The following is a 27,111-nucleotide window of genomic DNA, read 5'->3' as shown; positions in this document are numbered from 1 at the left end:
AACATATTATTTATCATATGTCTTATTATATTATATTAATTCAGTAGCGGCGATCCTATAGTCCATGTGTTGCTGAAGCAACGCATACACATTTTGGTGGGTGGGTGGGTGGGTGGTTGGATGTTGGGTGATTATTTATTATAATATTATGACTAATAATTAGTGTAACATTATTAAAAACAAAACAATACTAAATACAAGTTTTAAAATAAATAATTTTTAGAAGAAAACGTCGCATTTATAATGTTATTTATATTAATTATCCTACTAGTAAATTGTAATAAAAATAATACCTACAGTATGTGAGTACTTTGATTCATACTATTTTAGATTCTGAGCAAAGCAATACCAATTTTTGACAAATTCTATTTTTTTTTATGCTTTAACTAAAAAACGCCAGACCATCGATTCTTTAAATTTCCCCCAGACGTTAATATTAGTATTTTCTATACTTGATAACATTTTGACACTTTTAAAGCTTCATAGCCATGCACCATTATCGATCTTTTTAAGTTTTTTTTCAATTATTATTAATTATATTATTTATAATTATCTTACTCGATGGTGCCTTAAACTATCTAGCTTAGTTTTGAAGTTCACTCGGAATCCTTCTACCACCAAATTAACTAAAAATAAAATTTGTATTAAAAAAGCAATCAACAGGTAGTTTGGAAAAATGTAACATTGTTTTCAACTTTATAGTGCAAGTAGTGTCAAAATCATTGAAAACTGAATTAAAATATATATAATATATTAGGTATATTGGTATATTTAATACTCACATTAGACATATTTATAGAGATACTAAGTTTATAGTATTATTATATATATTTTTTCAATTCGCAAAAGGTACTAATTAGTAATAAGTTCACACCATCGGTAAGCTACATTTTTAGCTAAAAATTTTTTCGAAAATGTTGGTTTTAACTATGTTATAGAGATGGAAAATAGTTTTGAAAGTGCCATTCAGTTACTTAGATTTTAAAAAAGTAGGTAGGTTTTGCGACCTTCCAAAATAAGCTTGACCATTAATGTAACTGGCGATCTAGACGTTAAAAAAAAAAATTGAAAGTTTAAATTTATTTTCGAACTTGAATGCTGCCGATACCTGTTGCTGGCCATTTCCGTACATATTTAATTTATTTTAAAAAATTTTTTGCAGTAGCATTTCCGGGTGAATTTCAAAACTAAGCTAATAAGTTTACGGCATCGGTAACTGTTGCTACATTTTTGGCTAACATGCACTGTTTTTTTAGTTTGCTATAAAGTATATTTAATTAGGAATAATATACATTGAAAAAAAAAAAAAAGGTGGATAAGTGGATGTCGCTCTGCTGTACGGTAGGTTACAAGTGGGTCGCTGTAATGGATGGTGTTAAATTTGAATTCAATGATATAATATCATTGTATAAGAAAAACGATTCTGAGCGAAAACGGTCAGTCAGCCTATGATTTTACCAAGTATATTTGATGATATTATTGTGAATAAAGTAATTTAAATATAACCTATTTACGTGGAGCCTTGTTTTAAATTTTCAATCCTTAGCCATAAAAGTTAAAAATTTATAAATTTTTAACTACAAAATAATTAATAAATTATAAATTTGATAAATGTTGTCAAAATTTGAACTTTAAATGCTTATAAAAAAAAATTGTGCCTATGTATTTTTAATATTTTTCAACTGCTATTAGAACGATATATCAGGAGCCTTATATTAAATTTTCACGCTTTTTTACCCAACAAATAAAAATTTATTGATATTTATAGAAAAAAAACTAAAAAAATTGAAAACTGACAATGTCCGTAAACAGCTCAAAAAGAGTCAAAATATTTTCAACATTTTATGGTGTATAGAAAATGCTAATATAAACATTCAGTGAAATTTTCAAGTATCTACAGTCATTCGTTTTTTAATTACAATAAAATAAGAAAATTGTTACATGAGAAATCGAGTAAATATCAAATGTTGTAAAAATATAAATTTCAGACGCTCATAAAAATTTAATTTAAGTTTCTTCTAGACATTTTTTTTTTTGATAAAGGTAGACAAACTTATGAGTAATCTTATATTACATTTTCAAATCTTAGATTTGAAAAGAAAAATTTTTATGAATTCTCATCAATATAATTTGCTATTTTTCGTGATTTTTCCGTATTTTGTCAAAATTTGAACTTTAAATGCTTATAATTAAAAACTGTGACTAAGGATTTTTAATTTTTTTCATCTGCCTTTGAAACAATAACCTAGGAGCCTTCTATTAAATTTTCAAGCTTTTTTACTCAACAGATAAAATTTTATTGATATTTATAGAAAAAAAAACTAAAAAAATTGAAAACTGACAATGGCCGTAAACAGCTCAAAAAGAGTCAAAATAATTTCAACATTTTATGGTGTATAGAAAATGCTAATATAAACATTCAGTCAAAATTTCATGTCCCTACGGTCATTTGTTTTAGAGTTACACCAAAAAACCAAAATCGATTTTGTTAAAAATCGATTTTGCGTAAAAATTCCCGTTTTTCCTTAATTTTAGATTCTGAGTGAAACGATGAATGTATTGATTTTACAATGATGTGTGTTTTTTTTTTTTTATTTTTTTTTATTTTTTTATTTTTGTGTCTGTGTACACGATAAGTAGTCGAAATAATGCTTCGATTTTCGACTTCAGTATCTTGTTCGATGGGAAAGTGAATATCGTTGGTGCATTGGGGAGGTCAAAATTTTAATTTCCCAGTAGTTTTCAAAAGCGATGTGAAAAACAAAAGAAAAATTAAGGAAAAACGGGAATTTTTACGCAAAATCGATTTTTAACAAAATCGATTTTGGTTATTGGTGTAACTCTAAAACAAATGACCGTAGATGCATGAAATTTTCACTGGTTGTTTATATTTGCATTTTCTATACACAATACAATTTTGAATATAATTTGACTTTTTTTGAACTGTTTACGGACATTGTCAGTTTTCAGTTTTTTTAAATTTTTTTTCTATAAATATCAATAAAATTTTATTTGTTGGGTAAAAAAGCTTGAAAATTTAATAGAAGGCTCCTAGGTTATTGTTTCAAAGGCAGATGAAAAAAATTAAAAATCCTTAGTCACAGTTTTTTTTTATACACGTTTAAAGTTCAAATTTTGAAAAAATACGGAAAAATCACGAAAATTTGCAAATTATTTTGAGTTAGAAATTCATAAAAAATTTTCTTATTAAATCTAAGATTTTAAAATCTAATACAAGATTCCTCATAAGTTTGTCTAACTTTATCAAAAAAAAAATTTCTACAAGAAAGTCAAATTAAATTTTTATGAGCGTTTTAAATTCATATTTTTACAACATTAGATATTCACTCGATTTCTCATGTACCGATTTCCTTATTTTCTTGTAATTCAAAAACGAATAACTGTAGATACATGAAAATTTCACTGAATGTTTATATTAGCATTTCCTATACACCATACAATTTTGAAAATATTTTGACACTTTTTGAGCTGTTTACGGGCATTTTCAGTTTTCAATTTTTTTAGTTTTTTTTTTCTATAAATATCAATAAAATTTTATCTGTTGAGTAAAAAAGCTTGAAAATTTAATATAAGGCTCCTGATATATCGTTCTAATAGCAGTTGAAAAATATTAAAAATACATAGGCACAATTTTTTTTTATAAGCATTTAAAGTTCAAATTTTGACAACATTTATCAAATTTATTATTTATTAATTATTTTGTAGTTAAAAATTTATAAATTTTTAACTTTTATGGCTAAGGATTGAAAATTTAAAACAAGGCTCCACGTAAATAGGTTATATATAAATTACTTTATTCACAATAATATCATCAAATATACTTGGTAAAATCATAGGCTGACTGACCGTTTTCGCTCAGAATCGTTTTTCTTATACAATGATATTATGTCATTGAATTCAAATTTAACACCATCCATTACAGTGATCCACTTGTAACCTACTGTACAGCAGAGCGACTTCCACTTATCCACCTTTTTTTAATACTATATCCAAGATAATTGAGAATCGAGTTTTTTTTTCTATAAATATCAATAAAGTTTTATCTGTTGGGCCAAAAAGTGTAAAAATTTAATACAAGACTCCTGATATATTTTTACAATAGCAGTTGAAAAATATTGAAAATACATAGGCACAGTTTTTTTTTATAAGCATTTAAAGATCAAATTTGGACAGAATTTATCAAAATCTCGAAAATTATCAACCATTGTAATTAATAAATTATAAAATGTTCAGTTTTTATAGCTAAGGATTGAAAATTTAAAACAAGATTCCATGTAAATAGATAATTCGGTTACCAAAAAATCTAAAAAATACACAAGCACAGTTTATTTGTATAGTCATTTTAAGTTCAAATTTGGACGAAATTACATAAAAACCTAGAATAACTATTTTAGTTATTTTGTTGTGATTGTATAATATTATTCGTGGGCACTTGAAACTTCTAATTTGTAATATTTTCATCGATATATTATGATGATAGCATCACGGTTTGTTGTTGATGTATAACGCGTTATATGTACCTAATGGATATTGTGATATGATTAATTTGGAATTTATTATAGGTCAATTTTTTTTTTAATACCATAGATAAGTGTATAATATGTCTTATACCTAGACTGACATATCGTCTCCACTCAGAATCGTTTTTCTTATACAATGATATATCATTGAATTCAAATTTAATACCATCCATTATACAGTGACCCACTTGTAACCTACAGTACAGCAGAGCGACATCCACTTGCCCACCTTTTTCTTTTGTTTTTCACATCGCTTTTGAAAACTACTGGGAAATTAAAATTTTGACCTCCCCAATGCACCAACGATATTCACTTTCCCATCGAACAAGATACTGAAGTCGAAAATCGAAGCATTATTTCGACTACTTATCGTGTACACAGACACAAAAATAAAAAAATAAAAAATAAAATAAAAAATAAAATAAAAAAAACACACATCATTGTAAAATCAATACATTCATCGTTTCACTCAGAATCTAAAACAAATTAACAGAAATATTTCATTTGAAAATTTAAAATAAAATGTAGTGTAATAGTGGATGTCTTTGGAAGAAATAGATAGTAATATTCTCCTATACCCTTAATATTCCCTTTGATAACATTTCAAATAATGCATGACGGATGTACACAATTATCTAGATGTAGCGTTTTGCACTTTTAAAACCATTTTATTAACAGAATAAAATATAAATTAGTGGACGCATAGCATTAAACAATGAAATTACATCAGTAAACAGTATTCACAGCGACAGTATAGTCAGTAAGAGTATTATCAAGTGCTCCACCATGTAAGTTTTGTATTGATCTTTTAATTTTGAACATTTTGAAATACCTATAGTAATACTTATAGTAATACTTTTGTAAATTTTAAATTGCTCATAACTATATAACAACAGTTAATACAACCTAGCTCATTTAATGGTATTTACTATTTAGTTACTATATAGTTTAATTATTATATTACCTACTTACCTATATGATCTGCACGAATTCCAATATGGATCTGAATTTAGTTATCTGCAGGATAACAGGTCATAACTCATAATGGTTATTATATAAGTTAATTTAGTATATATTTTTATTATATCAGTAGCAAACACATAAGTTTAATATACTACATCTTAAACTTAAATATTAAATTTTAATAAGATTGCCACTTTTTCTTATTTAAGTTATATTATAGTTCTATTGGTCATTTTTAGCTTATTATAATATATAAAGTACCAAGTTTATATTTATGTAAATATATAAATATATATATATTATATAGACGTATATAGTTAAAAAAATTACTTATCTGAAGTACATAGTCAAATCTCAGTTAATTAATTTTTCAAAAAAAATTACAGTGCAAAATAAATTGATTAAAAAAGGAGACGTCATGTTGAAGTACAAAGTATTATGTTAATGTATAATTTATTTGTTTTACATGTTCTAATATTTTAAGTTGTATTTTATATAGGTAGTATACAAACTAAAAAAAATAAGTAGGTAGGTATATAAGGTAATTTATTTCAGTGAGCAAATTTATTGAAAAATAAAATAAGAAATTTACTTAAAACAATTTATAAATGAACACTTGTATTACGAAAACAAAATAATGGTTAGGTTAGATTTGATCGTTATAGCAAAATAAATAAATGTATTGCATAAAAACTAAAAAAAAAAAATTTTCAAGTCTTTTATTTTTATTAAATGTACAACCAACAGTTTCTCTAAATTACTTAAACAGATATAATTATATTTGTATTTTTTGTTTATAAACTATTTTAGTATTACTATAAATTATAAATTATATTCACAACACTATAATATATAATAAACTAATCACAAAAAAATCTTTCTAAAAACTAAATTTGGGGACAACCTTCAAAATATAACATTTTCAATTTTGTATGTCGCACACAGATTACATTTTTTTTTGCATTGTCGTGACAATTTTTAATACTATAAGTTACCTAATAAAAAGGCATCATCAGTCTTTCATTATGTACATAGCTGATCTTCGAAGGTGTTTAGAACAGTTAGATATCTAAAAATATATATTTCATAAAGAAAAATAGTCTTCATTTTTAACTTTTTAAAACACACATTTAAAGTACAAATCATACAAATTATTGTGTAAGTAGTTAACCAAAACGAATAGCTTTAAATAAATTTAGTCATATACATAACACGTGTAAAATTTAAAACGCGAATAATCAAAACTAAACGTAAATTGTTTGTATACATGACTGACATTTTACAATTTACGATAACGAATAACATCTTCTCTACGATTATTCGTATTGAATCCACCAGGAACATTATTGTTATTTGTTATACGTTTTTTTTAGCTTATAGTCTTTTAACGTTGAATATTCTATAAATATATACCTATTGTTTAGTTTTTAAACATTACAAATAAACAAACGAAGAAATAATACATATTTTACATGTATAGCGTCTGTTAAAAACAATTTTTTTCTAAAATTCTTCCATCATCAACTTAAAGGTAACATATTATACAACTTTGGTAAGTTTTCAATATTCTAATTGCACGTTTATAATGTAATTTAAAATTATTTATTATTATATGTTAATATATAGGTTATAGATAATATTAGGTATTACGTTATATAAATGGTTATTGGGCCGGTAAGTTTATTATTACACAATACAAATTATATTCATAATTTAAGCATTGCCATCTGAATCATTTCATTATTTAAATAATTATCATGCGCACCTACATCTTAAACATTAGAGCCAGATCATTATAACCTAGACAGAATATAATATTGTAGTAGACTGAAGGCTAATATGATCTTATACATATATATTATATATATTCGGTACATATTTATAAACTATATTTTTTTTTGTCTACTTCAAACTCGTAAATGCTTTATGATATTGTCTTAAGATAATAATAACATAACTTTGTTAGTTTTTTTTTTCTATGGTCGGCCAATTTTTTTTACTTTGATATAGACTTAAAGTTAATGGTTTATTAGAAACCGTTAAATTAAATATTATATTTTTAAATATTGCACATTTTGTACATATACCTATTACAATAATTCAAGCATTGAAAAGACCAATACCATACATTTTCAAAAACCTAATCACAATAGTGTTTTTAGGCGATAATGACTTAATAGTACGTGTGTACAATATTGTAATTTTAACCCAAATTCAATTAATTCCAAAAGTTAAAATAACAATAAATTTGACTTAAAAATAGCAATCTTAAAAATAAAAATAAATAAATAAAATAATAAATGTATTGTGGGATATATGATATGTGTGCGGACATTACAACAGACTCAAAACACCTACTGAAAATCAAAACTCAAGGATGTTTAAAAAAGTAAAAAAAAAACAAACAATCAATCAAAAAAGGAATAAAAATAATTAACAACTCTCCATTATTGTCGTGTTTAAGTTTTATGAATATTTATCTGACGATTAAACATGATGGTAAATGTTCATGTAAATATTCCAATAATTCCGGCGATGCTCCAGCACAATTTGTCAGTTCTAATTCTTCTAAATTTCGCATTTGGATTAAACTGGATAAACCACTGGAGGTTAACAAATGACAACCTAAAAATAATAAATTTCAGTTAAAATATTAATAGGCGGGTACTTAATAATATATATATAATTGGTTTAAATTGGTTTTAGTGAGAGTGTGGAATTGAACACTTCATAAAATATTTTAATAATTCATAGAATATTAGATGTTTAGTATTATTATTGTTAGAGTAAGTGGACCCTTAAAAATATTCACCACACCTGGCCTTAAATTATGCACGTAGTGTACACGTATTATGATGTTATCATTATCATATGACCTAATATTACGGAGTATATGCTAAAACAAAACTGTTCACGTTTCTCTCATATAAGACTAACAAAGTTTCAAATTCATCGATCGGAAATTTTTTTAAGTAACTACAGGGGTTATGGGGGTCATATCCCCCCCGGAGACCAAATTTTGTACACAATACAACATGTTGAATATAATATGTGTATACTGAATGTCTATTAAAAACCGTATATCCCCCCCCTCCTTGAAAAAATCCTAGCTACAATAACTGCTCCCAGCATTGTAACGTTCGATTTTGAATGCTATAATAAATGTGTCTTATAACGTAGCAAGTTAAAATTATTATTTACCAGCAAGTGAGAGTATCCTTAGATGTCGCATGCCGCATAAGTGTTGTATACTGAAATTTCGTAGTTGTGAACACCAACGTAGAAATAACGCTTGTAAACATATCATTGTTGAGATATACCCTATACCAATATCAGTTATGTGTATGCACCTAAAAAAAAGACAGAGTAATTTACATATTTTCTAAATGTTAACCATACGCATAAACATAATAATATTATATTATTTATACATCCACATGAATGAGTTTAAAATATTTTACTGCGATCAAACAATTATTAACAATGGTAATAAAACATGTATACATAGTATACTGTATAATATATGACATCAAATATCGTTTGTTACAATAGAACTTCTAAAAATGTATTTATTTGGCAAGGTATTATATTATGATATTTCTAAAGTTATTACAAACTTCTAAAATAAAGTTCAAATAACTACCTATAAGAACTAAATTTATTCATTTTTTCAAAAGTACGTCTTCAGTTACTTGTCAAAATAAATTACTCCAATATTGGCAATATTTGTTGTATACTTTTATATTTAAAACCAATTACCTACATAAAATAATAAATTTAATACCTAGTTAAAAATAATTTACCGTCTAAAAAGTAAAAACATTAGGACTACTTTTGAATACTATCTATAAATAATAAAACTTTATGTTCGACATAGGTATATTAATGATCGACAATAAATCGACTATCGGACCCTTGGTTCGAATTGAAGTGTTAAATAACGCTAAACTGGTACCTGTAGACGATAAAAAGGGTCGCCGTTTTATTTAAGTACCTAATATATGACGATTAACGATATAAATTTATTGAAAAATATGATACTTGAGCTATTCGAACGAAACGTATTTTTTAATTGTTCAAATAAATTATTAGTAATATTATGATACTGCCAATTATCTGATCGCAGAAATCCAATAATGATAATATTTCTGTTCGTTGTTATCGCATTAACTGTGTATAGTGTTTTACCTGTCTAAGACCAACTGCTCCAATCCAACTAAATCACAAGCAATGTATTCGAGGGCTGCATCGGTAACACGAGGACACCAAGATAAGTCTAAGATTTGTAATTTTGGCAGATTTTCGGCGATCAATTCGATCCCGTCGTCGGTGATTTTACTGCAACCTGATAAACTCAGTACAGTAAGATTGGGAAGTGAGTGAACTGAAAATAAACATAAAGATGTAAATTATTGTAATATTACATATGTATATATTTATATATAATTAAAATATCTACTTTAAATTTGGGAAGTCCAAATTACCAAAGTCTGAAGTGTAATAAATTAATTGTCGATGCATAAATTGTTTTATTCAGTTTGAATTAATTAAAACTACCGAATTGATGGTACAAATATAATACGAACAATTAATATTGGGCACTAAGGTTGATACTTGATGACAAAGGTCAATAAAAAGGGATAGTTTCCATAACTAAGTTTGATAATATTTTGAAACTATTCAGATATGCAAAATTAGAGAAAATTAAACTCCTTCAAGAATGTAGCTACATCATAAATAATTAAAAATTATTTTGGGTTATTTGATCATTTCACAAAATATGTTTTATGCTTAAACACTGGTTTGAATAAATATGAAAATGTATACAAAAATGTTTTTCTTAATAATTGAACTTTCTATTTAGTATTATATTATGTACTTATTTTACTCTCTAAATTATGTATATCATATGATATGAATTTTAATAAATGGAATTTAAATATGAATAATATTTAATTGACGAAATACAAAAATAATTTATGAATAAAATATAATGTTGTTTTTAAATTATAGGTATATTACTAGCGGTACTGTACTATATAGCTAAGTAGGTCGATATTTCTGGGACACGAATAATATAAATAATTATAATTTAATCATATTAATATATTAATGGACGATATCTGCAATGAAGTAAGTATGAAGAATTCTGATTTAGGTACGGATTTTACGTTTTGTGATCATTTTTCTAACAACCATATACCTATTATTATATAACGTACATGGTTCCGATAAATTAACATTTTAAAAGCAATAGAGCTGTAAAATCGTTTACGTTTTTTTCCTGTATGATATTACATTTTATGCATTTGGTTTCAATTAATTAGGGTATATAGTTTTAACGTTGTACTATAAATTATTGGAATATGAATTATGCGATCGACAAAATTATTATAATGTGCTATACTGCAATCTGCAGGATTAGAGTTATTCACATTTAAATACAGGTACCGGCATTTAAAAAAATATCTATATTTAGGCATATTATATTATTGCGTATATAATATACTGTATGAGATCTTTCACGTTTTAAAAATAATTCAGGATACAGAAATATACCTACCTATAAAGTAACGATCAACAAATTAATTATATCTAAATATTATCAATATGTGTTAAGATTGTCACGTTCAGGAGTCAAAACCCACGGGATTGAACATTTAATAGACAGGTATATATAGGTATATATATATAGGTATATATAGGTACACAGCTGACGCCGCGGGCAGCATGCATCGAAACGCGTTCAAGGACGCGTGCGAAAACAATATAATAATAATTGCCATTATTCGCGTACCCTTTTTTGTTACTCTCGCACTAAGTACTCGCGTATATTTACCAATATAATATTATATAATACGGCCTATTTAAGTGTATAACATTATAGAGGAACTGTATATAGTACTGTACAATATAATAGCTACATTTATATTATCATGGTGTACCTATTACACGGCGGAATTGCGTTTCTTATTATATTATACGCATATGCGCGTACATAATATACAGATTTATTATTCATTTCGGATCGATAGCAAAATATTATACATATGCGGTAGAAGAATACGTGTATCGCGCGTTGCACGCAGCCCTATACTGTAAATGTGTTGGGGTGACTATGTGTGTGCAGCGCGTATATAATAATATATAATATTATATGCTTTTCCTGGCGCGCTGAATCACGTGCCCTTGCCAACACACGACCGAGCGATGTTTAGTAACGATATACCCACACGAGGGGGACGAATAAAAGCAGTCGCTATATAACCACCCTTCCTTAAAAAAAAAAGGGGGCCAGGTGGTTACGACTTACGACTATATACTGCCACTGTACGTGTAGAGGATTTCGTATAATTTGTCGTGCGACGTTAAAAAAAAACTCCTCGATAAAACGTATGTAGGTACATAATAATATTATATACATATATAATATAGATGTTGGGTAGGTATAGATGTATATAGTGTACACACTATATATATTATATACAACTCGCGCGTATTCGAAATCTCCGTAGGCATAAGTATAAAGTAGTGACATCCGGCACGCGTCCGGGGTAAATATTATAGGTGTGTCGCGGTCGTGTGTGTAAGGTAATTTAATATTACAAACTAGTCGGGTAGATGGTGGATCACAGCAAATTATTAATAACGCGTATACCGTGGTATATATTATATAGCTACACATCATCGGTTAGTTGTGATTTAATGTATATAGGATTCGAGTATTTACGAACATTATTCTTCCTATCTAACATTACATTACACGAGAACCTACTCGCCAGAGTTTTTACGAAATGGTGTCGATTGGTTTTATACTCGACTTATTCAAATATTGGTTTTTGGAATTTTAATTGTTTAAAAAAAAAAATTGGTTTTTTTATGGCATTTAATAAGAGTGGTTCGAACCATTTTTGAGGTACGTATCGAATTTTGACCGAGCTAGTATAGTAAAGTTTTTAAGTCATATTAAACTTGATTCCTAATGTCAGTGGTTCTCAACCTTATTACATTCGCGTACCACCTACACAGTTTGGAAATTTAAAACTCCTTTTAATTTCGATTTCGCTGTATCCGATAACTTTAATAAATCAACTGCTTAACAACTCTCAGTAAAAAAAAAAAAAGATAAAATAAAAGTTTTTGTGGTTACCCAAGTAACTATATAAATACTGATGCATAATATTATGTAAATAATTACGCTAACTTATAATGACACCGTGATGGGATGAAAAATGACCAAAAGACAAAAACCAGGTTTTGAATAAAGTATAGCAAAATGGACAAAATGGGGATGAACGTGCTTGGTGGATCACTCTGTAAGCAGGGGCTAAAATACTGTGTCCCCTGAATGAGAAACGTGTGTCCCAAGTTTTATAACGTGTTTTTAGTTTTGTAGAAATAACAATCATTATTCATTTAATATTTAAATTTACTTGTTACCTATTTTGTTGACTTAAGTTGACTACCTAATTATTTTACTTCTATACTATGGACAAGTTCGTTATAAAAAAAAAAGAAGAAATGATAATGGGTCCATTGAAAGTAATTAGGTACCTACCTGCCTCGATATAAAATAACTAAACATGCAGGTACATAATATATTTAAATTATTCTATGCTGTGTCTATTGAAATACAATAGTGTTTACTGTAATACCTACTGAAAATTTAACTAGTAAGAGCATCGTAATTTATAGAAAATTGTCATAATATTATATAATTAGGTATAGGTACTATAGCATATTATAAATATGATTTGTTGTTTATTTCAAGTCTAAAATATGTTAAAATATTAAAAAAATTAAATAGGGACTGGAACCGAACCTAAAAGAACCAGTTCTGGGACAGAAACATTTAAAATATTCAGAACCGAAACCGGAACCAAAACCTTTATTTTAATGTATAAAGTACCGGAACCGAACCGGAATTTTTAAATAAAAAAGGTACTTTTAGGTAATATAATAATTGTGTTTATCATAATTTGAAAGAATTACTGTTTTGTGTATAATCTATGTATGGTCATATTATTATGATTTTTCTAATATTTCTCATACTTTTAATGAAACACGCAATCCAGATAGGTATTTAAAAAGTATTATACTTTTCAGTACCGAAATTACCTTGAACCGGAACCGAAATTATTTGGAACCGAAACCGCTATTTTATTTTTGGAGAACCGGTACCGTACCGATAATGATAAATTCAAAAGGTTCCAGTCCCTGAATTTATTAAACTGATTATTACAATCATAAATAGGATTTTAAAGAATTAGATAGTTATTTTGTCTTATAATAAATATAACTAAAATGATCCATGTATTATACAATAATATACATATAATATTATAACAGTTTATTTAACAAACCCAATATTATTTTCTAAACATAATCAAATTCATTTTTTTAAAAATCTTGAATATTCATAAAAACTATTTCGTTACTTACATAAATTATATTCTAATTGATGATGATAACATACACAAATATTTTTAAATATTTTTCAATTTACTACACACATAGGCTTTTACTGCGTATAGTACCTAGTATATTATAATATTATCAAAATTACCTCACTAACTCACGTACAGGATAAGTGGTATATAAAAGTGGGGGGGAGGGATTTTGTGTGTTACAACCACCAAAGGTTTTTTTTTGCTATAGAAAACTGTCGAAGCCCAAAAGTAACAGTTTAATTAATAAGTGTGGGGTGTGCCCCCTGAAATCAGATGTATTTTAGGCCCTGCCTGTAAGTACTGCGCAGTGCTGTCTGACATTATATGACTACTGTTTACACGCGACATCGATTTCAACCACGTACCATAAATTTGTCCAACGATAAATACAATAAACGCGTGTAATGTTTACACGTCTACAAGAGGATTTCGATTATTTCTCCTCATATATAATGTGTCATTTATCAAAGTCAGCCACTTAAATGGCACTTAATTTTATGTTTCGACGTTTTTTTCCTACACGTATTCTATATATAAGAAGTAATTCGTACAGTTTTTTCTCTCTATACATACAAGTATACAATAATATAGTGTCGATTGTTACTTTTTTTTTGTAATTGGCGATGTATTTTTTTTGTGCGTCATAATTTGGATTAAAAGTTACAACCTCACAATTCAGTAGGTATTTATTCTAGCCACTTTATGTAAGTATATGTAGGTAAACGATAAAAAATTATGACATAAAGTTTAAATATATTTATCGAGTGAGTCAACATGTCTGAATGTGAATTATGTAAATTTCTAAAATAATGATTGAGCCTTTGTTAACCCTGAATGTTAAGTCATTATAAAGTGATATACATATAGGTAGGTACTGTAGACAGCCCAATTACCATACCATACTTCAGTATTCCATTATACTTACACTTTAACTTAGATCATATTTCTTTATTAAAAATGTTGATTGATATATAGATATAATAGCTGATGGATACATAGGTATTATATCATATGACATATTATTTACGCATAGTATAATTGATTAATAAGAATTAGATATAATAGTATCATATTATATAAGGACTAAGGGCTTATTTGTCTGCATTTCAATTAATTAAATACAAAAATCGTTTTTATATGTAAATAATTATACAATAATAATTTAATAATAATTAATATCTGAGCTTTACACGTGTATGTTTTGCTTTAATAGCATAGGTATACATTGATATAATTGATATAGAATTTGAAAATAATATTGTTTTGTGTCTGATTATATAAGTTTACTAATTTTAAGTATAAGTAGTAGTACCTACCTACTTTAATAAAGTTAACCAAAATCAATATTGCATGTACGTGCAAATTATAAAGATATTGTAGTTATAAACGATAAAATATTAAAATCACGTAAGTAAAAATCCAATCATCGAATTTTAGATCGTATTTTTTAGTTAATACGTTTAAAACAATAAAACTGTTTTGAAAGGAAATTAAACACTATGGAAGTGTTCAAATAAATTATAACAGTGGTCCTTACTCAACTTACTCTATATATGTTGTAAGACTAAATTAATTACATTTTAAGTCTAAAAAAATTAGTTATTAGAGCATAAGAATATAGTATACCTATCAATTAAACAATAAAAATAATAAGTGATGTTTGCAACGAATGAGCAAACCCAATTTAAAATAACTCGGTGCTGCAGAATAATGATGTATTATTATTATTATTTTTAATTTAAAAGTGACAAATTATCAATTGAGAAAAAATAATGCTGAGCACTCCCGAAAATGTTTTAAAGATTTTGTTAGAGACAGTGCTTTGTTTCTAGTTTTTACAGAGTTATTTTTATACTTGTTTTTTTTTTCAATTTTCTCATAAATTGACGGCGAATGTAAAAAATGACCTTCTTCGACTTCTACGTTCAATTTCCAATCTTTAAAGGAGCTGCATGGTATATTTTTAGATGTTTTTACTGCCCCGAAAAGTGTTTACTGAATGGAAACAAAATACGCACCGATGTAAAACCTGCTACATTTTGTTCCGCTCGGAATATTAAACGATTGGGAAACGCGAACGCGATGTATTATAATATATTTTGATAACCTGTCCAAATCAAATGTTTTAATAGAAATAACGCTACACTATCATAAATTCATAACATTATAATATAGTCCACGGATCTGAAATTGTTCTATAGGAATTTTGAGAGGCCATTAACCAGTTTGACCGGAGCGGTAGTATTTATTAGCTACGGGGGAATCGTTCGAAATAGAATGTAATTAAGTTTTTATGTGTAAATACGAAAAAGAAAATCACGGGACTTTCGACTCTTTTCGTGAAAAGTAAACACCGTAGAGTATACTGCTGTAGTGCAAGTTTTGTTCGCAACAGTTTATTTAATTTCCTATCCGCCACCCACTCGTAATGATAATTTGTTTTGCAAACCAATTATCATAATAATTCCTTCACTTCGCTGCAATTTCCGTTCGCGTTCCTCGGTGGCAAACCGATTACCCATAAAGACGTTTCACCTAATACATATATATACATTATATAGGTACAAAATATTAGTACTACTATTGTGGCGGGTGTCTTGTGCAGCACAATAATACCCTGGAAGTTGGAACAATAATATTATATTAAATTGTTCTACGATAATGCCCTGTAGGGCCCCGTAGGGCATTTTCTGCGAGCGATAGAATTATAGCCGTCGTAGGTAATGTTCAACAATTATTTTAAAACCTTGTAGTAAATATTATATTATTATGGTTTTCGACGTATAAAGGTACCGATGTTATTATTAATAATATGTAATACATGGACATATAACAATAATTATAATGACGTAGTCGTCTTACCCGTCGAACATAATTATCGTATTGCAATTAGCAACATAAAAATATCGGTGGCTTGCGTTGTCGTAATAATATTCGGCGAGTAAAAAACTAATCATACCTGTGTTATATAATATATTATATTATATTATATGTATAATATTCCAATATGCGTCGATGCGAATGTTTAAATATTGAATGAATCGGATATTCGTTGTCGTTCGCCGCGGTGTAGTATTATAGGTATAGTAGGTACCTATATATTATACTCAAATTTAATCGAACGTAGTTTTGTGAAACCTGCAGCTACCTAGTCGGTATACCTAATGTTTTTACTCTACACTACCGTGTTAAATATTATAATGATCGTGTAGTTTTCGTTTTCTTGTTTTAGACCTACTACGTTTTTATATTTGCCAGCGATCTCTAAGAAGTTTTTGTAGAACTCTAATAATTCACGGTTGTATGAATACGAGAAAATCACGTTTTTATTTAGGTCAGTATTATTATTATTGAACTACGTTTTCTCGAAATGAAATTATCTATTATTTTTATGTCATATCCGCGTAGTACTTCAGCAGATGTTTTATATTCATATAGAAATGAGCCTAACGATTCCCATCATTTTTAAATTGGAACTCGAAAGGATTAATTTATATTAAAAGTATTATGTTATATGTATTATAAAATATATACATAGATCGACGCATTTCAATATAATTAACTAGATTCAACCTGCTAAATATTGAATTATTGTAATTATATGGTGTGCAGCTCGTACTCGGGTTGGCAAAACAGACTAATAAATACTTATGTATATATTAATATTATAAATATAAAGGTACATACAAGTATACAACCAACACTGTGAATTCCATTCACTAAAAAAGCTGTTAAATATGAACGCACTAACAATGTATTTCATTTTTAGAATAAAATAAATACGTATTACGAAAATATTTTTTAATAAAAAAAAAAGAAAATATGCAATTAAATATTAAAATGTCCACCGATTTTCGCTCTCGCCCACTACGAGACCTATATAGACTACAGATCTTCCATAAAACAAACAAAAAACCATTAAACAAGGTACCTGCCAAATTTCGATTATTATGCAAAACGATAGTAAATGTATTTCGTACACTTTGCGTGCCATTTAAAATATAGTGATATACGAAACGAATGTTGACGACTGACAAGACTCGATTTATTCAATAGTTTTTATTTAATTTATTTTTATTTATTCGTTAGCCGCGACACCAAAATATATTAACCGATATCGGTTGGTATATACCATGGGATTTGAGTCCATAACCGATAAGTACTGTACCGCGGTATGTAGTACTACTAGGAAATAAATAAAATCGTGTGTATTCAACCACGCAGAATATATCAATCGTAGAACGATCGTAGAGAAGAATATCATCGGGTGCCGGTTTTTTTCATTACCCGAAAAAAGTTTGATATCTGCTCACCAGATCACGGAATAACAATATTTAATAACGGATCGGATGGTATCGGCTTTAGTAAAATTGCGATCTCAAATCGGCAAAAAAAAAAATAGTACCAGCAATCAGCCCGAGGCTGATATTAAGCAAGTAAACGCGGCGTGCTATAATATTATTACAATGTGTTGCTGCACAATCACTCACCAATATTTACAATGCCGTGGTTGGTGAGCTCCCAGCACGACTGCAGCCTGAGCGCGGACAGGCTGTTGGACTGCCTGGACGAGAAGAATCCCAAGGCGGCGTCGGTGACGTGGTACGCTTGCAGCGTGAACTCGTTGAGGGCTGGTAGCATCTGAGCCACGGCGCCGACCGCGTCGTCGGCCACGTTTATGCAATCGCTCAGGGTCAGCGACACGATTCTGGGCGTCAAGCATGCCCATAGGCCGGCCTCCGTGATCTCGTTGCACCCGACTAGCTCCAGTTGCCAAACACCCTGTACGAATAATAATGATTATCGTTATAATTTATTAACATCGTTATTACGAAAGTCCGACGATGACGACCATCGGATTCGGCAGAACACAATATTTATTATATTCGCGCGGCTTAATTACTACACGGTGGAACGATTAACCGTCTATACCTGTATTCGATCGATTTTATCGTTTCGATTGTTTCGTAGGTTTCATAATACAGGTAGATATATTTTATAGTCGTAGGTATTATTTCATGTATTGTAATAACTATTATTATAGCTGTATAACCACGGACAAAACGACATCGGTGTACCTAATAGCTTGTGAATTAAATCGACCGAAGCAAAAAAAAAAAAAACTCCCACCGAGTCTCAATAGGAATATGTGTGCAAAATTTGGTGCCTAAAAATGATTCCAAGTCTATAGCCCCCCCCCCCCCCCATCATACATACAAACATACATTCATGTATAGAAGATTGTGCATGCGTGCAGTTATATCAGAAGAGACCACGTGCAGTATATCAGAATAGTGAATAAGTGACCACGTGTAATCCTCTTACTGCACTCTTACACGATAAAACAAAAAAAAAAAACATAGTCGTAATCATTACTATATGGATGATCGATGCGTGGTACAACTCTCCCGTTATTGTTACAATGACTGAATGACGAAATAATATCAACCGCTTTGTCGCGGAATAACGATATTATAATATTACAATATTGTCTTACGGAAATTCGTGTACATCTGCACTATAATACAAGCTGCAGGTCTTCAATTTAGAAAACGTTGCTTTATATAGGTACATCCCACGTCATCGTCTGCACCAATAACAGATTTCTTGCAACCTGCAGCGCGTTCAAAGGCACCGTAGAAAACGTACTACAGACTGTACTACCCACATATAAATATGTCATTAGTGAAATGCCAAAGGAAAGGAGATGTATGTATATAGTGATATTAATGAAAACCCTTTGATGTTATTCTATGAGCTTTGTCTATATATTGTTACGAGCTAAAACAGTGTTAACGACGTTTACGTTTTGCTTTTGCCAATTGAATATTGTCATTCACGTGTTCAATTTGACTTGTCTTTGTGTCGGCAAAATTCAAATATATACGAATTTAATTTATTTTGTTTTGTTATACTTTATTGCACTATAGTTTCCCTTGCGACAGCATTCGTGTATAGTCGCTTAGACGCCTTACGATCAGTTACGCGTTAACCTACACTGCTGTAGGTTTTCCGATTTTAGTCAATGAACGTTATTACACAACTGTCTCATTATAACAACAAAGGTCATTGTTAATTGGCATTGTTACACGGTTCATTCATCGTACACAAGATTTTGAATGAACACGTGTTATACAGCACGGCGACGGCGCGGCGGCACCACGACGAAACCGACTGTAGTAGTGTAGTCTTTACGACAAATTCAATGAAATGCCTATGTGTAAACGATTGAGTGAGATACGAGATTTTTGAATAAAATTAATCAAAAACTCTTTACGGACATTCAGATAAGGTGCAGGATTTTAAAAGGTGTTTAAATTATACTATTTACTCGGTGACCCGTGATTGCGAATAATTTTAATGTATAATATATATTTAAGTACTCGCACAAATACGCACGCACAAAGATTAAACAAAATATAATAATAATAATAATAATAATAATATGTAACTAGGTAATATGACACAATGTATATTGATTGACGCTGTGCGTATACCTTTGTAAAATGTATAACTAAACATTGGTAATCGTGTTCAACTGTAGTATAGGTACCGACTTAATCGAATTCACAAAAAACGCGTATGTCTGTAACGCCTGTACACTGAATATATTATAAATACAAAATACAATGTACATTATACATGGACTAATTAATATTATAGTCAGGTATAATATAATATATGAATCGAATTCGAACACATCCGATTTCATATTTCATTGTATTGTTATTATATTATTATCGGACATATAATATATAGGAGATATCCTAACCGGTTGCGATATTATTAATATACAGCTATATTATATTATATACGTGTGTACTGTACTACTGTGTAATAAGTACGCGTGTCCTGCAAAACGTAAAATATTTAACACTTTAATGTTATGATACGCGGGTGATGTATATCAACTTAGAACAGCTTAGCGGCTGCGAATTAATTAATGTTTATAAAAGGACATGGATATTATATATTATAGGATGTTAAAATGTTAAATAAACACGAGTAACGACCGACCAAAGTATATTATGCGTAATGCGTGTATATACCTATATACCGACGCCATATACGACCACCGTCGAAAAAGGGTCCAAATCACCGTGTTAAGTGTTACAGTACATTTAGGTGTACATATATAGGTATTATATACTATAGGTATTGCGACGGACGTAGACATACCAAAGCGAAGCGTTTGGATTTACAGTTCAACGACTTTACATATTATTCCATGTAAGCGCATTAAATATTAATTGAATATGTTGACTCAACTGAAATTTATGGCCATGTAAATTATATAATGTGTATTGGATACATAAATTGGAACGCTGCACGAAACGATAGCTTGATACCTCGATTAGGATATATATCTAGATTACTATATAGGTGCATAGGTACTATATATGTGGTATATAGGTACCACGAATATTGCACGAGATACAAAACGTATTTAAATTATTTAATCGTATATATAATATTATTATATTTAGTGATCGATACACATACTACAGGTACCTATCGGCTATCCGTTTAATTTATTTTGTTATCGTATATACAGTATACACCTGCAAATATATACATACAAATAATGTATATTATTATTTTTGTTATCTAAAATTTTCAACGGGCGTGCATGTCACACAAACGCAAATCCACCAGGATTATTGCACGGGGAGTTGGATATTTACATTTTGTTATGTTTTGTTTTAAAACTTTTTCATTTCACGCATGACGCACCACCATATAGGTACCCCGTTTTATGGGTTATTTATCTGTATACGACCACATAATTTCGAATGTAACTATAATATTTTTAATGCGTCATCTCGTATTCTCTTTCATCGGATACATAAATATAAAAGTATATAACAAACACGTGCGACGTGCCCACGTTAAAAAAAATACAACAGCACGCGTCTTCTCTCAAAGTCGATTGCAAGACACAAATGATATAAATTATAATACCATACCGGTGATTCACTTTATGCAAGACACTCATTGTTTCAAAAAATATGAATTTAAAAAAAAAAAATGTTCGCATCACTTTAATTCGTTAAAAACGACATAATATACGCTAAACATAATGCACTGAAACAGTCAACGATCGATGATAGGACATCATGTGTACAACATAAATATAACGCGAAATCATGACGACGTATTAATTTATTATAGGAGGGCCTTATTGCACCTGAATTAACCTTGCCCGCATAAAAGCACTTAAAAATATGAACACACAAAACCCTCATATAACCATAGGAAGATTTATTTCAACACCTGAATTAATCGACACTTGAATAAAACATTCAGGTTAACCAGAAACCCTGTTTTTATTTAAAACTTTATGTGTTATGTATTTTTGCAGTTAATTTAAGGCTCAACTTATATAATATGTTTTCTAAACTGTTTATAAATTGGGACAACTATTGAAATTAAACTATCCAAATGGACAATAGTCATATCTTTAGTTGTAGTAAATGTTATGTCAATATATCATAGCAATATTTTATAAGTTGAAACAATATTCTAAGAAATAGTATCACATAAATAAAATATAGGTTCATAGTTTTCAAATTAAGTTTTTCATGGACTTCCAACACCCGTGGTATATAGGTAGCTATATCGACCTATCGTATATAATATTATATAAGTTATAACAATATTACGAGGCACCCGTGGAAACCAAATAGTAATAATTTGGGTGCAAATCCCTGTAACGTAATCTAGTAATGTTGTCGTTCCGAAACAAATAACAATATTTATCGATAACAAACAATACGCGTTGAAACAACAAGTGTGTATCCTACTAGTAAAGTCACACGCATCCGTGATATATGAATACATATTATAATGTTTATCAATATAATACATAGTTGCGCTATTATATTTCGGGGAACAGTGATGATGTGTAAATGGTTTAAATGGATATTTGTCTTGGAAGTGCGATTTCGATTTGTTTGTGTTGTTGTTGTTGTTGTTGTTGTTGTGGTCGTCGTCACGGACGGAAGTTGTAAGGGATGTGTATAGATTTAGGGAATTCGCCGCAATATACGCGACGTGGCAATAAGAATTCGCTTAGGAATACATTTGGATTTGAAGGGTTTCCATTCGGTAAATTCCATTCCGTCGTATTTTAAAATAATATTGCATTCCTTGATTTCCCCTCAATCCGTTTTATACGAATGCGGTGGCGTGACGGGCGTAATTTGGTACAGACTGCACGACGGTGCTATAATATAATACACATACCTAAATAAATGTGCCCAGTGGCCAGAGCACCCATAGTACCCATCAACGGAATTTTTTTTTGCGTCTTAAAAATGTATGTGTATTTAAATTTTGATTAGGTACCGTGTTTTTAACATGTATTTTTTCACTAGTGAAAAATTAAAATCCATATTGATCAAAACATTAATGTTGGTTCGTCTATTCGCGTTCTTTTACAGTAGGAACAATATTATTGTTGAACAATATAATATGATACAATTTAAATTTCTTCTTTTTGGAATTTTGTGATACGATACTTATACATTTCAATAGTTGTAGGTACTATACCTACTTTATATTATGGTTATACATACTATATACATATTATCAATATTTGAATATTATACTAATATACTGGTTGATCTGATAAATAATAGCTGTGACAAAGTATTCTTAGATTACATTTTTTAAGTTTTAGTTGATATAGAAAAAAACTATTTTTAAATCGTGATAAGTCGTAAACGGTTTAGGTAGTCGTAACACACTTGATATGGGAATATAGTTATTCAAACTAGATTGTATAAATGTACAAAATTATATTTCAAATGAATTTTTTTCTTAACCAATGTTCCTGTAGTTTTATATTTACCATTTTTAGGTTAAATTTAATTTTACATTTACGTTATAAATATTACGAATGCAGATTTTTTTAACCAAATTATGAGTTACGTAAAAAAAAACTTTACATCACATATGTATGGTTATTGTAAAAATTTCTTTACAGATTGTATATTTTTAAATAAATATTAAAAAAAATTAAATATTGTTTGTCATGCAAGCAATTATTATCGGCGTATTTCTAAGCTTTTTAAACAGTATTTTTTGGTTGAACTGTATATAGAAAACATCGTACATTGTGAATACTTAACATTTTTTCTCCGATAAAATCTTGGGCCATGAATCATTTCTTATATAGTTATATGTATTATAATTTTTAACTCATAACATTTCAAAAAACTTCTTACCATATTTTCTTCTTTTTATTTTTAAAGTCAAGCTTACTCAAAATTATACTGGCGTTTGGCAATCATATAAAAGTATATCTACGTTAATTATTAATTTGCGGTACTGTATATAGATATTCAATGTACAATGTATACCTATCTGGTTTTGATAGATATCCTGTATATTATATATTTGTGTACATCATATCATAATTTATATTTTAGATTCTGAGCGAAGCGATGAATGTATTGATTTTACAATGATGTGTGTTTTTTTTTTATTTTTTTTTATTTTTGTGTCTGTCATCACCTTTTAGGACAGTAAAAGTGCTTGGATTTTCTTCAATAGTAAATTTTCTGATAGGAAAGTGAATATAGTTGGTACTTTGGGGGGTCAAAAATTTCCCAGTAATTTTCACAAGCGACGTGAAAAACAAAAGAAAAATTAAGGAAAAACGGGAATTTTTACGCAAAATCTGTTTTTGAGAAAATCGATTTTGGTTTTTGGTGTAACTCTAAAACAAATGACCGTAGGGACATGAAATTTTGACTGAATGTTTATATTAGCATTTTCTATACACCATAAAATTTACAAAATATTTTGACTCTTTTTGAGCTGTTTACGGCCATTGTCAGTTTTCAATTTATTTAGTTTTTTTTTCTATAAATATCAATAAATTGTTATTTGTTAGGTAAAAAAGCGTGAAAATTTAATATAAGGCTCCTAGGTTATTGTTTCAAAGGCAGATGAAAAAAATTAAAAATCCTTAGTCACAGTTTTTATTTATAAGCATTTAAAGTTCAAATTTTGACAAAATACGGAAAAATCACGAAAAATAGCAAATTATTTTGAGTTGAGAATTCATAAAAATTTTTCTTTTTAAATCTAAGATTTGAAAATGTAATATAAGATTACTCATAAGTTTGTCTACCTTTATCAAAAAAAAAAATGTGTACAAGAAACTTAAATTAAATTTTTATGAGCGTCTGAAATTTATATTTTTACAACATTTGATATTCACTCGATTTCTCAAGTAACAATTTTCTTATTTTATTGTAATTAAAAAACGAATGACTGTAGATACTTGAAAATTTCACTGAATGTTTATATTAGTATTTTCTATACACGATAAAATTTTGAAAATATTTTAACTCTTTTTGAGCTGTTTACGGACGTTGTCAGTTTTCAATTTTTTTAGTTTTTTTTTCTATAAATATCAATAAAATTTTATTTGATGGGTAAAAAACCGTGAAAATTTAATATAAGGCTCCTGATATATCGTTCTAATAGTAGTTAAAAAATATTAAAAATACATAGACACAATTTTTTTTATAAGCATTCAAAGTTCAAATTTTGATAACATTTATCAAATTTATAATTTATTAATTATTTTGTGGTTAAAAATGTATAAAATGTTTAACTTTTATGGCTAAGGATTGAAAATTTAAAACAAGGCTCAACGTAAATAGGTTATATATAAATTACTTTATTTACAATAATATCATCAAATATACTTGGTAATATCATAGGCTGACTGACCGTTTTCGCTCAGAATCGTTTTTCTTATACAATGATATTATATCATTGAATTCAAATTTAACACCATCCATTACAGTGACCCACTTGTAACCTACTGTACAGCAGAGCGACATCCACTTGTCCACCTTTTTTTATATTTTAAACGTAATTAAACCTAAAACCTACAACAGTATAATCAATAATTATTGATATACTACTGATAACTATGCACGTAACCACGTAGGTACTTGGTTAGACCTTGCAATTTTTTTTTTTGGTCATTGAAGGATTTCTTATTCAATTTTAGTATTAAGCAAGGAGAATAAAATATATAATTGATTTATTGTATTTAAGCTGTATGATAAAAATATTTTTCTGTTAAAAGTAGCTATACTTAATATAATGATAGTCTTACCTTTTGAAGAGTCTATACATTGCAGGGTTTGGGGTTCCAGGGGCGACAAGAATATATATATATATTGTTCCAGAACGGTACTTACCCTTAATCCCGCACTCTGCTATACAGAGGGTGCAATTATACATAAATATAATACGGTCGGACGGATTTTCAATGCTGCACTGCATTATGTGCACCCTATGATGTGGCTATATAGTATATATAACAGGTATTTAGAACGATGTACAATGTGTTATAATTTATCACACTGCACTATAGCTAGAACGTGCATATGAAAGAACACTGCACCTGATAATGCAAGTGCGGGGTCTGAGGAATATAGAGGCATTACTTTATGGTCTGAGGGTCATCGTTTGAAACTTTGCGCCATAAAAATCCGTGCAAGGATCGTTCGCGATGTCTATATAATACGTATATACAAACTTGTGTGAGCGGTTTTGTAACGTATAAGTACGCGATTCGCTATAGCGGTATGACCTATACGACGCGGGCACGTATATTATATATTATGTACATATGGTAGATTGGTATATAGTTCTATATTATATAATATATATATATATACGTGTAGCCTATACGGACTGGTCGAATAGTATACGGTCTTTAAGACGTTTTTCGAGAACTCATCGCCATTGCCAAAATCCGTACACGTATATATATATATATATGATACAATCTATGAAACCCGCGCGTACGGCTAATTCAATTTATTGGCATCGTTCGAACACGCGACGGGCTCGCGCGCGCGTGCCAACCATATAATATCGCCGGCGCCCAGCCCTCGAGGCGGGGGTGATATATAGTGAGACTGCTGCTACTGCGGCTGCTGTGAGAGGAACGTTTCTCGACGACGGCACCGAGTACAGTACATATATATATATATATATATATATATTGTGTATTATCGTACACTGCAGCCGACTAAATAACGGACCTTTGCGCAATATAGGCGAGACGACGAAAACAGATGTATATATATATATATATTATATGCGTGCATAATAATAATAAT

General features: G+C 28.9%; 1 protein-coding gene across 1 annotated transcript in view; it reads right to left on the bottom strand.

Annotated features, from left to right (window-relative positions):
• Positions 1 to 6,208: 6,208 nt before the first annotated feature.
• The window catches only part of LOC132952641 (F-box/LRR-repeat protein 16), a 33,554-nt gene continuing 12,651 nt past the window's right edge, over positions 6,209 to 27,111 (bottom strand). Inside the window, exons 2-5 of the mRNA XM_061024976.1 lie at positions 18,445 to 18,736; positions 9,693 to 9,888; positions 8,706 to 8,854; positions 6,209 to 8,129 (exon numbers count right to left, since the gene is read on the bottom strand). Of these exons, the coding sequence (XP_060880959.1) occupies positions 7,981 to 8,129; positions 8,706 to 8,854; positions 9,693 to 9,888; positions 18,445 to 18,736 (786 nt within the window). The 3' untranslated portion in view covers positions 6,209 to 7,980. The remainder of the gene's footprint in view (positions 8,130 to 8,705; positions 8,855 to 9,692; positions 9,889 to 18,444; positions 18,737 to 27,111) is intronic.

The sequence above is a fragment of the Metopolophium dirhodum genome, chromosome 9 (genome assembly GCF_019925205.1).
Source record: "Metopolophium dirhodum isolate CAU chromosome 9, ASM1992520v1, whole genome shotgun sequence".
Classification (NCBI taxonomy): Eukaryota; Metazoa; Arthropoda; class Insecta; order Hemiptera; family Aphididae; genus Metopolophium; species Metopolophium dirhodum.
This window is presented reverse-complemented; position numbering and strand designations above follow the sequence as displayed.